At 43.5% G+C, this 14604-nt stretch overlaps 4 protein-coding genes across 4 annotated transcripts; 2 read left to right on the top strand and 2 right to left on the bottom strand.

The window, feature by feature from the left end:
- Positions 1–600: 600 nt before the first annotated feature.
- On the bottom strand, positions 601–3776 carry rnf170 (ring finger protein 170). The gene is made up of 7 exons (XM_068705887.1): positions 3558–3776; positions 2748–2911; positions 2515–2590; positions 2097–2211; positions 1829–1902; positions 1612–1743; positions 601–1426 (listed from the first exon to the last, which is right to left on the bottom strand). The coding sequence occupies exons 2-7, from the start codon at positions 2885–2887 to the stop codon at positions 1157–1159; spliced, it is 807 nt and encodes a 268-aa protein (XP_068561988.1). The 5' UTR covers positions 2888–2911; positions 3558–3776; the 3' UTR covers positions 601–1156.
- An 86-nt stretch (positions 3777–3862) lies between these two features.
- On the top strand, positions 3863–6347 carry gpn3 (GPN-loop GTPase 3). The gene is made up of 8 exons (XM_068705886.1): positions 3863–4040; positions 4214–4322; positions 4639–4806; positions 4980–5104; positions 5243–5358; positions 5504–5600; positions 5682–5810; positions 5951–6347. The coding sequence occupies exons 1-8, from the start codon at positions 3993–3995 to the stop codon at positions 6005–6007; spliced, it is 849 nt and encodes a 282-aa protein (XP_068561987.1). The 5' UTR covers positions 3863–3992; the 3' UTR covers positions 6008–6347.
- Positions 6348–6419: 72 nt separating this feature from the next.
- Positions 6420–9581, top strand: arpc3 (actin related protein 2/3 complex, subunit 3). Its single transcript, XM_068705888.1, has 7 exons — positions 6420–6523; positions 6918–7017; positions 7591–7667; positions 8079–8147; positions 8430–8556; positions 8979–9073; positions 9317–9581. The coding sequence occupies exons 1-7, from the start codon at positions 6518–6520 to the stop codon at positions 9377–9379; spliced, it is 537 nt and encodes a 178-aa protein (XP_068561989.1). The 5' UTR covers positions 6420–6517; the 3' UTR covers positions 9380–9581.
- A 155-nt stretch (positions 9582–9736) lies between these two features.
- LOC137868883 (ubiquitin-conjugating enzyme E2 G1-like) lies at positions 9737–13157 on the bottom strand. Its single transcript, XM_068705889.1, has 6 exons — positions 12800–13157; positions 12305–12407; positions 12120–12217; positions 11241–11419; positions 11045–11156; positions 9737–10922 (listed from the first exon to the last, which is right to left on the bottom strand). Exons 1-5 carry the CDS (start codon positions 12840–12842, stop codon positions 11070–11072), a joined length of 510 nt encoding a protein of 169 aa, XP_068561990.1. The 5' UTR covers positions 12843–13157; the 3' UTR covers positions 9737–10922; positions 11045–11069.
- Between the last annotated feature and the right edge of the window lie 1447 nt (positions 13158–14604).

Below are 14604 nucleotides of genomic sequence, written 5' to 3'. Positions count from 1 at the left end.
AGCTCAACAGGAACAGAAACATATACATTTATACAAATTTAAGATGGATTTAAGGGGTCACAGGGCAAAAAGGTTGAGAACGAGAACTACATCTTTACTGTGAGGCAGCACAACTCCGGCAATCCGTGGCAAAATATCTACCAAAAAAAAAAACTGAATCACATTAATTTCACTTTGAAATATTGGTAAACTTTTTTTCATTTACTAGCAGGTTACAAATTAGGACGCTGATGTTCCAAAACATGAAGTGATGAATCTGAAAAGCTTTGTGGTTCACCCATGGACTCTGAACACACAATTACCTTTAGGTGGCAAGCTAAGTTTACATTCAACACGACGCATAATTAATCTCCGATACCTTTGGTTTCTTCTGGTGATCAAAAGAATACTCATTTCTTTCTTTTATAAAAAAAATCGGCCAATTGAAAAGTTATTACGCAACGGTCTGCCTGTCCTGTGCGTCCTCACGTCACGCGGACGCATGCAGAGAGGTTCAGACATCGTCAGATCTGAGCAAGAAACGTAAACCGTTGGACGCAAAATGATTTTCTCACAAGCGCCGAAAAGCAGTCATTATGAATATGCACAGTCACAGGTTCATTAAATAAATGCATCATCAGTTTAATTGAGCAAACCGGCTGCAACAGCCACAAGATGGTTCTACACTCAAAACAATCTCAACGCAGACAGCCATCTTTAAAATGCATATAATCGAGACAAGTACATTCAAGATCACGTTATGTTACACGGTCGTCTTCATTATGTTCATGCACATTAACCAAATAACTGGCAATGCTGACACAGAGTCGGCTGTTCAGTGTTCAGTTAGCGGTGACCGTCGAGTCATTTAATGGACCAAAACGATTCCCCTGGCTTACTGCAGAGTCTAACAGGTCTTAGGCAGTATTGTTGTTCCCCTTGATCTCATTCAATCTATGAACCCATTAATGGTGAATTCTATCTACAGAGTGAATATTCACAGCTCGTTCTTTTTGCTGACCCCCTCTCCGGCGATGAACTAAGATCCCAGGCTTCAAAATAAACCTCTCGACCGTCTTCGTTCATTCTTTCACGTCGTCACACGTCCGACCTCGGATGCTGCGCTCACTCTTCCCGAACCCGCGACGACCGCAAGCCAGAGCCTCTCGGTGAACCTCTAGCCGTTAAGTCTCTGCGTGACCACCTCTCTGTACATGATAGAGATGTACACGAAGAGGAGCAGGATCACAAAGAAATCGTCCATGAATCCCAGCAGACCGAAAAGGGCCTCGGGGAGGATGTCGAGCGGCGAGGCCAGGTAGGTGATCGCTCCCACGAGGCAGAGGAGGATTCGAATCCTGAACATCCAGAAGAGGCCACCCACAGAGAACATCTCCCTGAAGGCATGACGAAGCAGGGTGGGCACGTCTCGCAGCCTGTCCATATACTGAGGAGACAAAATGTGTCATGAGAAGTTCATATGCTAGCACATCATACGGGTAGGGCCACAGATTATATAGTCTGGAGGGAAATTCATAAGAAACATCTCCTTTTGCTTTTAACACACCTGAATAAACTTATGGAACAAGTAATTTAAATATGAATGTCGTATTGCCGCTGTGGTATACTCACAGATCTCGGCTGGCCTGAGAACCTGCGGTTGTAATCGACGATGTCCGTTAGTATCAGCTGAGGCTCCGCCCCCCCATCCTGGACCCTCTCAGGAGTGGTGTGCTCATGAAACAGTGGGAACAGCAACGTCACCTGGGCAAAAGGGGGAGGAAAAAACGTATGATGCCAAAAAAGGATCTGTGTGCCGCACACCTACATGAATAAATATTTGTCTCACCATTTGTCTGCAGATGGGGCAGTTAATAGCACCCAGCCATGTGCCATACCTCCAGTAGGCTACAATGCAGGATCCTGTGCAGACAAAAAGACAACGCTTTACAACGTGAACATAGCATAAGTACAAATAATATAACTAAAAACACATTTTTTTTTTAACTTTTGCAACTGGATTCTACAGTCATTGGGACTTCTGCGTATTATCTAAAGCTATGTCAGCATGTGCTGACAGAATACAGCTAAGTAAACAAGGAGTTCCTCTTTCCTACCACAGAAAAGGTGTCCACAGTTGGTTTCCACAGGCAGAACGGCCTGTTGTAAACACACAGGACAAGACATGTCCGTGTAGTACTGCTGCCTGGCCTCCGCCTGAGGATTTTCATCCTGACGAAAAAGAAACGAAACGCATAAAAATCAAAAACACAAATGAAAGTTGAATATGTGAGTCATCATGGAGCGCACAATTTTGAAATGTGACTCCTGATAGAAAAAAACCCCCCAAAATGTATGAAAAAAAAAAAAAAAAACAGCCATCAACCCGGCAAAACCATACAGGGTATGACCTTATTTCCTAGCTGCAAAATTGAGTAGAACTCGTTCATGGTTAAATAAGAAGTGCATCTCATGCATGTTAATGTTCGCCTGCTTTGTTAACCATGCACTGGCGGAGAGGCTAGCGTTGCGTACCTGCTCGGTTTGGAGCTGCTGTCGGACGGCTCGAACGTGCTCCTGATTCTCAGGATGAATGTTCTGCGAATCTTGTCTGCAAGAAGGTGGAAGAGGCGGACATTATAGACACATAAAAGCTACGCACACCGACGAGACAATTTCCACTTTAATTATTTGGAAAGGTGACACACCTGGCAAAGAAAATGGCTAAACTAAAGCATGCCCTACAGGCCTCTTTCATTTGAATTTACCTGCAGAGCAAAGTGAGAAGGCCTGCAAGGAAGGTGATGCTTAGCACGACAACAAATAAGACCTGGTTGCTAATGCCTTCAATGAGAGTGTCTTCATCTTGGATCAGGTAGTCCAAGTCCTCACATTGACTGTCCTCCATCACCCACACTCATAGCCTACAACACTACAAAACAAAGAGAGGCACAAAAAAAGAGAGGTTAGCATTTCTCTGGACAGTCTTCTGTTTCTGATCCTTATCTATCAAAAACATTGTGCATTAATTCATAATAACGTTACTGAAGTGTCACGATGTCTAATGTTGTAAGTAGTAATAACATTGTTGATCTAGGAAAGCCGTTGTTGTTTACTTTCCTGAGATTATCAGCTAGCACTGTCTGCTTTAAGCTTACAATTAAGTCACTGTAGTCGCCCTGCTAGCTCAGTTTAGCGTTAGCGAAGAGGAGCCATGATTTGCTCATAATACGTTGTAATTAATAAATACTGCTAAGGCTGATAGCCAACGTTTTGAAAGCGCATCCACCGCTGGACAGCAGCGTTGTTAGCTGGTTATTATTACACACCGATGAAAGACGAACGGCTGGTCTTCTAAATCCGAGCTCAACCTGTCAAGTGTCTCTCGTACTTAAATCATAATCATAGCTTAACGCTACCCTGCTGCCTGCTTCACCGATGCTTAACTTGGGTCTAACCACTGAGGTTAGCAGCTAGAGAGTCAACGTGTAACTCAAGAGCACAATCGAGCAAATTAAGTCTACGTGACCTGCAGTGCAAAGATATGAGTTGCAACACGGAGTATGACGAGGACCTACCAATGAGTCCTGTTGTGTCAACTCCATTCAGCCTCGAGACGTGCTCTTTTAGCTAGCTAGTAGCAGTACCGTTGCCGTGTCGTGAATATGCGGTGTGTAAGAAGACGGTTTGGTAGCGAGTTTTGTTTTGTAGCGGTTTTGGTTTGTAAATAAGAAGCAGGTTTGCACGCTGGTGTCAGTTTGTTGCTTCCTCCTCCTCTTCGCCCTCTTCTTCTTCTGCTCTTCTGTTTCTGCTCTTGTCAACGCCTCTAGTCGTACTGCCTAGAGGCAGTAGGTGGCAGTGGTGGGTCTTACGACCGGTGTGAATGTCCCTGAAGAAGAAGAAGAAGAAGAAAAAGAAGACGAAGTACTGAGGCATCAGTACACAACATAGCTAGCTACAGTTAGCGAACAAAGCAATTTAACTTGACCACAACACCGTCTCATTGAGGCAAAATGCCTCGTTACGCGCAGCTAGTGATGGGCCCGGCGGGTAGCGGTAAGGTAAGTCATCAGTCATTGGGTCACACGTGCTGAAATGCCTTGTTATGCTATGCGGCTAAAGCGATGTGCTAAGGCATGAGGTTGTCTTATCATCACATCCACATTGGATCAAGTTGCAGTTGTATCTGCCTTTTTTATTGTTTTCATTGTTGGAGTTTTATTTGTCATTTCAGAGTACCTACTGCTCCACCATGGTCCAGCATTTAGGGTCCCTTAACCGCTCAGCTCATGTGGTCAATCTGGACCCAGCAGCTGAGCACTTTGACTACCCTGTCATGGCAGGTGAATACAGCACGTTTTATAACATTATTACATTACAACTTAGCCGGATGTAACCCGGAACAAAGGGGTTACACGATAAAGACACAACTGTAAGAAGAGAATCAAGAGTTATCTTCATTTATTACATGCATATAGTTGGGTTTAGATAGTGTTTTAGGGCTAACTAAGCTTTGCAGTGAAAACACTGAAACATGGAGATGTGGTTTAATAATTATGGGTGGGTGGCTATATTTGTTACTTGCTGTTACCTTTTAGTACACTTACAGCAAATGCTCTTGCGTTCGACACGACAATCTCCCCGTTTCTGTGTCCACAGACATCCGTGAGCTCATCCAGGTGGATGACGTCATGGAGGACCCTTCTCTCAGATTTGGCCCGAACGGAGGCCTGGTCTTCTGCATGGAGTACTTCGCCAACAACTTTGACTGGCTGGACGAGAGCCTGGGTCACGTAGAGGATGACTACATACTGTTCGACTGCCCAGGTAAACATCATGGCAGGACGCATGCTGAAGCCAGTGCAAGGTGGATTTACCCACTTTGTTTGTGCCGGTGTGTTTTTGTTAACAGACATTGTAATAACTACAGTAGCAATACATTTTTATTACTATTATTTTTACATCTCTAGCACAGTTTTGACATGTGGCTTCTTTCGCAGGTCAGATTGAACTTTATACACACCTCCCTGTAATGAAGCAGCTGGTGGAGCAGCTCCAGCAGCGGGAGTTCCGGGTGTGTGGGGTCTTTCTGGTAGACTCCCAGTTCATGGTGGAGTCTTTTAAGGTAACGGACAATCTCTTGAGTGGCTTCATCTGTTCATTTGGTTCCTGTTTGTGCCTGAACACACCTTGTTTCTGCACTGGGGTGCACTTAATGTGGTAATGAAAGCAAACACACATCTTCCCTCCTCTCCACATACAGTTCATCTCAGGAGTCATGGCTGCCCTGAGTGCCATGGTGTTATTAGAGATCCCTCAAATAAACATCATGACAAAAATGGACTTGCTTAGTCCCAAAGCCAAGAAGGAGATTGAGAAGTAAGTGCTACAAGAGTACAGAACAACACTGCAATGTGTCTTCAGTTCACGTGAAACAAAGCTGGTAATAAAGAAAAGTCAGCCTTGTTTTTTTTTAATTCTTGAAAAGCAGCATTTATTGTGTATTGCTTTGTTTTTCCACTAGATACCTGGACCCAGACATGTACTCAATGATGGAAGATAACTCGGATAACATCCGAAGCAAAAAGTTCAAGAATCTGACTAAAGCCATCTGTGGTCTGGTAAGTGAAGGCCTTAATTTGATACTGCATTTCATTTTGGATCAGCGTTTTAAAAACGTTTCTTTATGTCTGTGTGTCCAGATTGATGACTACAGTATGGTGAGATTCCTGCCTTTTGACCGCACAGATGAGGAAGGTATGAACATAGTACTGCAAAATATTGACTTCTCAATACAGTATGGAGAGGACCTGGAATTTAAGGAGCCAAAGGTGAAGAAACAAACAAAACAAAAACACAATGAAATATCATTTTAAAATGTGGTGTGAAGTAATTACAAAGCATGTAGCCATTATTGTAATATGATTTACTATTCATTTGTTGTCATTCCCATCCTTACCTTTTTCTACAGGAGGTTGATGAAGAGCCTGCTGACCTAAATTATGATGAGGCTTTTCAAGACAGCTGAGGAGTAGAGTGACTCCAGGAATTCTGCAAAAAAAACAGACTTGAGCTGAAAAAAATAAATAAATGAGGATACATTATATCAACTCCAGATGGAGAATAGCATGAAACTGCAAAGACAACAAGAAATGGACATGTGTGGAGAAAAGACTGACAGAAGATCACGACTACCTTGTATTGTTTATGCTCGTACGTTTTTGTTCCTGTCCTTTTTTTTTAAGATATTTGGGATTTTAACCCATACATGTTTCATTATTTTAGGGCCACGTTTAATTTTAAAGAGTCGTTAGTAAATACCTTTATTAATGCTATATTTTTAAAATAAAATATTACATAAAACTTGACTTCCTGTGTGAAAACAAACTGGTGTTCTAGCGCCGCCATGTGGACGGCACGCTACACGACAAGTGGCCACTTCCTGTAAAGCTGAAGGGTGGGACAGGCGGAAGCTGGGTCCTTCCGTGCTACTATTTTTTCTCTCGCTGTGCAGTTGGACTGGTATTTATCACTCAACATGCCGGTGAGTACATTCTACACGGTTATTGACGAGCAGAAGCGTCTAATGTGCGGCGTCGAGCGAACATAAATGCATGTAAACTCCACTGGGTTGACACCAGGGCCTCCGAGGGAACGTTAGCTGTGATGACGAGTCTCGTGAGCTAGCTATGTTAGCATTCGCTCGCGATGAAGTGATGTTTTTACATGTCAGAAATCTTAAATTCCCCCCTTTTGTGACTTTACTGCAACATCTTCTTTGTTTAGTGTCTTTAAATACACTGGTGTCGTGATAGCATAGTCGTCCGAGCGTCCAGCTGTAGCTGAAATGTCACTCATGCTAACTGCCAGAAATGTAACGTTACCTGGTAAACATTACTAAAGCTGCTTCTCTTTTCTTTTTTCTTTCTTTTTTTAAGGCGTATCACTCAGGGCTGATGGTCCCCGACACCAGGCTGGTGGGGAACATGGCTTTGCTTCCTCTAAAAACCCAGTTCAAGGGACCTGCTAGAGGAGACGGTAAGGCTGTGCGGTCATACGAATCAACACAAAGATTACCGACACACACACACACACACACACACACACACACACACACACACACACACACACACACACACACACTGCGTTTTAGTTTGTACGTTATTGAGTTTGTTACCTTGTTATGACACGTTTCCTGATGCACGGATTAGCTTCACCTCCATATATGGCCTGAAGAGTTCACCTTCTTCATTCATGTCTTTTGACGGTCCGTTTCCAGCTCGTCCGTGTCTGCCGTGGGCTCATGAATTAATGTTCACCATAGAGAAATAATGAGTGCCAAGTTCTGCCATTTGTCCGGAAATTCTCAACTGGAGATTTTATTATTTGGTCCCTTTTTTAAAGTGGTTTGTCATCACAAATCCAAAATAGAGCTTTGCCACAGATCAAAAAAGGAAATGTGCTGTCCGAAACAGGAAGTGACTCTCTGCGTTGATAAACATAGCTTGACAACACTTGTTAAATGTAAATTCTCTTAATTCACCATTATGAATTAATTTGAGAGCCTTTTTATTCACTGATACCTCTTCTTTTTTTTTTTCTCCATTGCAGGTATAGAGTCAGACATCATTGATGAGGCCATCTACTACTTCAAGGCCAATGTTTTCTTTAAGAACTACGAAATCAAGGTGAGTCATGGACTGCCACTTGTATTGGCAGCTTGCATTTATCCCTCATTTAAGGTGACCAAGGATGTCAAACGTTAACATTTGTGTCCACAAAACTTCAGACCTGTGTTGCTTGCGGATATTCGACGGAGCTAAATCAAACCACAAAGTTTAAAATAGTTTCCAAGTATGTCCCTCACTAGTACGTCTGTTACTCTGTGTTCTCTCTTCCGTCTCTCTGTCTCGTACCAGCTGTGCGTATTGATTCTTCAACATGCCCCAACTTGCTTCTTCCCGTTCCCCTTCAGCAATGCATATTTGCTCTGGATTTGAACTGAGTTTCCTTGTTACTGTTCAGACCTGGCTGGAACTGGACTCATTTTAATAACATTCATGCTTTAGAAAAGATACTTAAAGTGTTTTTGTTTTCAGAATGAGGCGGACAGGACGCTGATCTATGTCACACTGTACATCTCTGAATGCCTGAAGAGGCTACAGAAGGTAAATTGCATTTTTTTTTTTTTAATGTACAGCGTTTATAGTTGTGAAAATCTACACTTTACCCTTGTCTCACAATATTAACAGCAACCGTTTAAAGGTGTGTGTTACTCAGGGTTCTCAACCAAAGGGATTTAAGGAGTCATTAAATTAGTAGAATGTGAATTGTTTTCCTTACACACAGGGAGGATGAATTGGCTGCTTAAATGCCTATTGAATTGGCTGTTACTTCCGTCAGACAGGTGATCTATCTGATCATTTGCACTGGTGTGTTTTGGTTTACAGTGCAGCTCCAGGGGCCAGGGAGAGAAGGAGATGTACACTCTGGGCATCACTAACTTCCCCATTCCTGGAGAACCTGGCTTCCCTCTCAACGCTATGTATGTTAAACCTGCCAACAAGCAAGAGGACGGTAAGAAAACAGCACCATGGACCAGGTCTTCTGTTGTTTCACTTCCCTGTTCTCCAGCATAGAGACGGCATCCTTGTACCCTCCTCATATCTAATTCAACACCCAGCCTGAAGTCATTTCAATCCCAAAATAGCAATGTTGACCAGAGCCCCATCATCTTTAAAGAAGTGCTGTATCATGTCGCTCAACCGTGTTCCTATACAGTGGGCTTGAATATTCAATCATAAGTAGTGGCTGAGATGTTCATTTTACTGAATCAACACAACTTCCACGCTGGCTTTGCGTTTGGCGTCATCACAACGTTACGATAAGAAAATATTAAAAAAGGTGGGAGGTCAACAATTGGATCCTACTGTCCCAGTTTTGACATTTCTCCGTAGTAACAGTGTGACGATAATGCTGTCTGCGCAACCTTTTTCCAGAGACTATGAGGGCGTACCTCCAGCAGATCCGCCAGGAGACCGGCTTGAGGCTATGTGACCGCGTGTTTGATCCCCAGACAGACAAGCCCAGCAAGGCGAGTCCAACTCACTCACTACAGCTTTAAATGCACATTGTTATACGGGGGCTGGGGGGGGGGGGTATAGAAAAGCTGTAGTTGTTCCTCAAGGCTCAACAGCAGCCTGTGAGTACATCCAGATGTGGTTGATGGAGCATTTATATAGCTCATCCACTGTATCAGTATAATTCTTATCAACACATTGAGTAAGCTTCAGATGCTTTTCTTAACATAAGAGTTTCTTCTTCTTCTTCTCTCCAGTGGTGGGTGTGCTTCGTCAAAAGGCAGTTCATGAACAAAAGTCTGTCTGCTCCTGGACAGTGAGCGACTCGGGACTCGGTTTCTATTCTACACCTGCAAGATGGAAGGGTTGTTCTTTTTGGGTTGGGGGGGGGGGGTCTGCTTCTGCGTTGCTAAAATGATTTTATAATCTTTGAGTTTAAGGATACGTCTTCACTTGTTCGGATGTTGACCATATTGAGCTGGTGCTTAATTCAATAAAGCAATCATGGAGATTGGAACATGACGTGGTTCTGCGTTTCCTTTCTATTGCGCCTCACATTTAAAACGGAGCTCGTATTCACAGTCGTGATTAACAGAAGCTCTGTATGAAGTGACGTTAGATTTCACCGACCTGTTCATTGAAGACGAAGGTGTAGAAATATTTCAATCACTCGCATGTCCACAACAAGGTTTATTACTAGTTTTTTCACAATGTAAAGTTCAGTAAGTGGGTGCCACTGCACACCTGTTATTCAAATGATGTCCATACTAGGCATTCAAATGACCTTTCAGCTCTATTAAGTCACTCGATCAGCACATCATGTTGATGTAGGCCTTTACTACAGTAGACATTCAGACTTTTAATAGTAGAAAAAGAAAAGTGTTACTGATAACATTAAATTGGCTACATTCTGTTCAAGTGCCTCAGTGAAATTGAGTGGAACCAGGACCCTGAAACTGGAGCAGCTAAATGGAATTCAGCCACTATTAACTTCATTATACATACAGCTGTGTGTCTCAAAATGTCTCCTGTACAAAGTCCTATATTTAAGCGCTACTGTGCATTTCCTCTGTACATGTGTTCAAAAGCGTACTGACAGTTTATCAAAGCGAGGACAAACACCGTTCATATTTACACAAGTAAAAAAAAAAAAAAAAGTAGCCCGTTCGTTAAAATATATATATATATATTTATTGGTGTATATTCTCTTTGGATTCTAAACAGGCCTTCAGTTGCAGTCCTTATTGAAGATGCGTTTCCTTTGCTGGCAGTCAACGTTAAGGCAGCGCTGGGTGATAAGTTTGCCCGTCGGGGAGCGAAGGACCACTTTCTCTGCAGAACACTTGGGGTGTGCAGGGAAATGAGAGCCGGTGGGACCGCAAATACTGCAAAATTGCATATTTGATTAAAATAGCTGTGGACTGGATGGCTCAGTGTGGCAGGTCGAAAGTAAACAGGAAAAAAATAAACAGATGATATGCTATCTTAAAAACAGCCTCACTCTAAATAAATAGGTCAATATAAATGTAAACTAGATAACAAAAATGGGTGCATTTATCAAAAAGGGGGATTTCTCCTCAAATCTGACGAGTATGTACATTAGAGAACGTATCCGGCTCTAGTATTAATCTTCCTGTGAGTGAAATGTGGATGCTTGACCAGAAAGTGTCTGGTGCAATTGATTTTTTACTTTTGGCAGCCTCTGCCGTTCAGCATAATTAATAAATATCAACCCTCAAAAACTGCAAGGAAAACAAATCAGTAGAGAAATATGGGTCTTTTTCTTGTTTGGGTGACTAGCCGAGGGCCCCGTGGTCTTCTGGACAACTGGACCAGTTGTCAAATCCCCTGTGCAGTTCCAATCTGAAACAAAAAAACGGATGCACAAGGAGGGTTTCACAAGGAGCGACGTCGCCCAGATGAGCGGTATAACTTGGCCGCGTGCGATCGCACCACGACGAATGCCGACAGCTGGTGGCGCTTACCGTGTCGACGGCTGCAACGAGGCCTTTAGTCGTAAGCCATCTCTTGACTCCTCCGCACGCAGCGTGCCACCTTTTTCTTAAAAGCTCCTTTGGGATCCTCCCGCCACTCTTTCTGCGGGACACAACGCAAACTCTTATCAGCAAACTGACCCCCGAGCTCCGAGAGCGCTCCGAGGAGAGACGGTGGGGCACTCACAGCTGCGTCTACGTTGGCGGGAGAGTCTCCATTGGGGTCCGCCAACATGGAGATAACGCTGATCATGATGGTCTCGACCGTATGGATGGGCAGCCAGCGCTCCTCGGGCTTCTCGTAGCCGTACTTGTCCTCGCCGGGTTCGTGCAGGATGGAGATGCAGACGTCTCCATTTTTTGCCACTGGTAGAAAAAACAGAAAGGAACACACGGAGATCACCGACACGTCGGGCCGCGCGATCATTGAAATTTGACAATTTCATCGACTGTCAATGGACTCATGGCGTCATGAGATGACGTGGTACGCAATTCCGTCTTCTGAATTGATAATTTCAAGCACGTTGTTATGAAAACCTGAATTCTGCTCGTGGGAATACCCCAGTGTAGCTAAATCAAACTATCGTCTTCATCGGATTACTCTGGATTTATGTGCATGTAGTCAAGTGTATTGTAGAAAAAACATTTGTATTATATGATAATCTTAATTCATAATGGCCATATTGCCCAGCCTCACTGACACGTTTGTCCTAAAGCAGAAGATCAGGTTCCGTGCTGCAGCGCTGCACTCGGCAAAAGTCAAACCCAGCAGATTGAATTACAGTTGCAGTAAGAGACTCTTGTCATGGCATCTATACCATTAATAATATCATAATACCATAACCACTGTTACACTCACAGCAACTAGTAGCCGCTGTGTAAATATTAAAATACAGACACAGAATATGTAATCCACTCCCCTGAAATGAGGCAAAACTAAAAATGTACAGATACTAAATAATGTAATAAAATGTGATACATATTTAAATAATGTGAACTTTTGTTCGTGCAATGGAGTATAAAGGTCTTAGTGATCGTTACGCCTGTATTCCTGTTTAGTTCGCACCATTTGGATGCCAGATTTCTGTGACGAACTTCATCTTGGGGGGCCTCAGAGGATAGTCACGGGGGAAGGTCAAGGCGGCTTTGAAGAAACCTCCTTCACTACAAAATGACAGAGAGGACGGCGTTAACGTCTATAACAGAGGATTAGGAGAGAAAGTAGGTCCACTGGGTCATGAATTCTCTCACAATAACGTGTCCTGAGGTCCAATGACCACCACCTCCCACTGATAGATGTCATCATCATCCACGAGACCCGCAGAAAAGCCTTCCACTGGGTTCTTGTTGAGCTCTGGAAATGTAAAGTCACAATCAGTCTGATGTAATGTTATCTTAAACCAGGGTTCATCAACATTGCTAGGTGAAAAGACACCTAGCAATGCTTAGCTGGTAGCTGAATATCCAAGCACGCGTAGTGGCCCGTGTGTGTGTGTGTGTGTGTGTGTGTGGTGATTTTGAAATCCCTTCCCTGGTTATTGAGCAACAGCTAGCCTTAGTCATGTCCTCTCTAAACAGCTGTCTGCTACGCTTGTCTGTAACGTTGCACGTGCGTGCCACCAGCCGGATATGTACGTAAGAACACAAGCTAATCGAACAACGCGTTCACTGGTGAACTAATGATGCGACCGTAGCGTCATGTACGGTTAAAAATAAGGTCCGGCAGCGACAGTTAGCGACACTTACCTGCTAATTGTTTACGTAACAACAACGAGGACCGTTCCGTCATTTTATGGCTACACCGTTGTATTTCCCCAACTCCGTCACTTGTATCGCTCGACGCCAACTGACTGTCAAACTGTCAACACGGTTAAATTCAACATTGGGCAGAGAAATGAAGCTAACGCCGTCCACGTTTTCTCATCTGCCTTCTGTGGTTCAAGACCAATAAATAACATGAGCCAAAAAAAAATAAAAAAAAATGGTGAGATAGCGGAAAGGGGTATTTCTTGCCCTTCGCTTAACCTGTCAGGCAGGCCTTTCTTCCAGGGTTTGTTCGGTCCTCTATGAGTTTCACCGATTAATTCCGACGTAACGTCACACAAAAGGGTCGTGGATGATACACACAGCAGTTAATTTTTTTGGCAAATTATTTAGAATGTATTGCTCGCACAGCGTAGAATGTGCCGCCTCTCAGGTAAAATCCGGGGCAAAGAATTGTCTATTATAAATGTTCTTCTTCGTGTGATTTAGCAGCAGGCAATACTGCCATTGGTGCATTACCGCCTCCAACCGTTTGTAATGAATACTACACGCTCCCTGTGTAGAAGATACAGCACCAAGGGGCCAGAAGTTAAAACGACTCTGAAATTATTCCGTTTTTCCCCCCACCTCAGTTATATTCCTGTCAAGGTGAAGTGGGCTTAAACAGCATTTGGATCATCATAGTTGGGAAACAACAGCAGTGCTTGAGCTCACACTGCTCTTGTGGCTAAATGGGAGCAAATCCCCGAGCTGAACTCTATGCAGCTTATAAAACAGTGTCTGGGTCTTAATGATCTTTATTGCCTACAGAATGTGTCCCCTGCTGACGCGCCGGCATGCCCTATACTCTCCTCCCCCCGCTCCTTCTGCCATCTCCGTATTTACCGCTTTCAGATCTCTCTGAGGCGGCTTCAAATCCACATCATCTCACTCTATTCTTCACCTGCCACATCCACAACACCACAGCCCACTCGTGTTTCAACTGCTGAAGAGAACGCCTGTATACACAACAACACATGTCGTGCTCACAGAGCTGCCATTTTCTTCTTTGCATTTGGTTTCTCTGGGTGAACCTCGGGCTCACGTTGTACATCTCGACTCCTTACACCTGTTCTCGTAGGCCTCAGTAGTGCTTCAAATATATAACATGGAGGCTTATGGTCTTCGTGAATAGCGTAGAAGTCACACATTGGTGTTTTATACTCTCACATCTGTCTTCTTTTACAGCTTGTCCGGTCTCCTGCATGTTTCCACACATACCGGTGGAGAACTGAAACCGCATATAATCTTTCCGATCAAACCTGCTTCTCCAGCTCGTAAACGTTCACTACCCTCTACATGATCTTAAACATAACAGTTGCCGGCTCGTGTCACATCCTTTCCTGGTTTTAAAATGGAAAAAAAATTGCAATGTATCCCCTTGATATTGAACACTACATCATCCAGTCTGGTAGTTTTCACTTTAATGATCCAGCTTCATATTGACCCGTTCGGTTTGTTCAGCAATGGTTTGGAGCTTTCCTAATTTATCAGGCATTGGGTCCCTTCAACATTTTACTCCTCCTCCTCCTCATATCCTTAATATTTACCCACGACTTCAGACTTTCCTGGAAACATGTGAGTTTTCTCTCTGTGTCACATGTAGCAATAGTGTCCCCCATCTTATAATACTTGTATTTTAATACCCATCTTTAACCACTCACGTTTTACAGCCACCAACAATGTAGGATATTAAATTATAGTTTTCAGGCCACTTTTCTTAACTTCTCACTACGTTTTATCCTGCT

Source organism: Cebidichthys violaceus, unplaced genomic scaffold, assembly GCF_023349555.1.
Source record: "Cebidichthys violaceus isolate CVI_PGR_0920_01 unplaced genomic scaffold, fCebVio1.0.p SCAF_12, whole genome shotgun sequence".
Lineage (NCBI taxonomy): Eukaryota > Metazoa > Chordata > Actinopteri > Perciformes > Stichaeidae > Cebidichthys > Cebidichthys violaceus.
This window is presented reverse-complemented; position numbering and strand designations above follow the sequence as displayed.

Excerpts from the sequence above, each read along its gene's own strand:
- rnf170 (XM_068705887.1), bottom strand. The coding sequence starts at position 2,887 with ATGGAGGACAGTCAATGTGAGGACTTGGACTACCTGATCCAAGATGAA. Across the intron at positions 2,591-2,747 it reads CTTCTCACTTTGCTCTGCAG|ACAAGATTCGCAGAACATTC; the intron begins GTAAATTCAAAT and ends ACCTTCTTGCAG. Across the intron at positions 1,427-1,611 it reads TCTCAGGCCAGCCGAGATCT|TATATGGACAGGCTGCGAGA; the intron begins GTGAGTATACCA and ends TTGTCTCCTCAG.
- gpn3 (XM_068705886.1), top strand. The coding sequence starts at position 3,993 with ATGCCTCGTTACGCGCAGCTAGTGATGGGCCCGGCGGGTAGCGGTAAG. Across the intron at positions 4,807-4,979 it reads CATACTGTTCGACTGCCCAG|GTCAGATTGAACTTTATACA; the intron begins GTAAACATCATG and ends CTTCTTTCGCAG. Across the intron at positions 5,359-5,503 it reads GCCAAGAAGGAGATTGAGAA|ATACCTGGACCCAGACATGT; the intron begins GTAAGTGCTACA and ends TTTTTCCACTAG.
- arpc3 (XM_068705888.1), top strand. Across the intron at positions 7,018-7,590 it reads GGGACCTGCTAGAGGAGACG|GTATAGAGTCAGACATCATT; the intron begins GTAAGGCTGTGC and ends TCTCCATTGCAG. Across the intron at positions 9,074-9,316 it reads AGACAGACAAGCCCAGCAAG|TGGTGGGTGTGCTTCGTCAA; the intron begins GCGAGTCCAACT and ends TCTTCTCTCCAG.
- LOC137868883 (XM_068705889.1), bottom strand. The coding sequence starts at position 12,842 with ATGACGGAACGGTCCTCGTTGTTGTTACGTAAACAATTAGCAG. Across the intron at positions 12,408-12,799 it reads GTTACGTAAACAATTAGCAG|AGCTCAACAAGAACCCAGTG; the intron begins GTAAGTGTCGCT and ends TTACATTTCCAG. Across the intron at positions 12,218-12,304 it reads GGACCTCAGGACACGTTATT|TGAAGGAGGTTTCTTCAAAG; the intron begins GTGAGAGAATTC and ends GTCATTTTGTAG.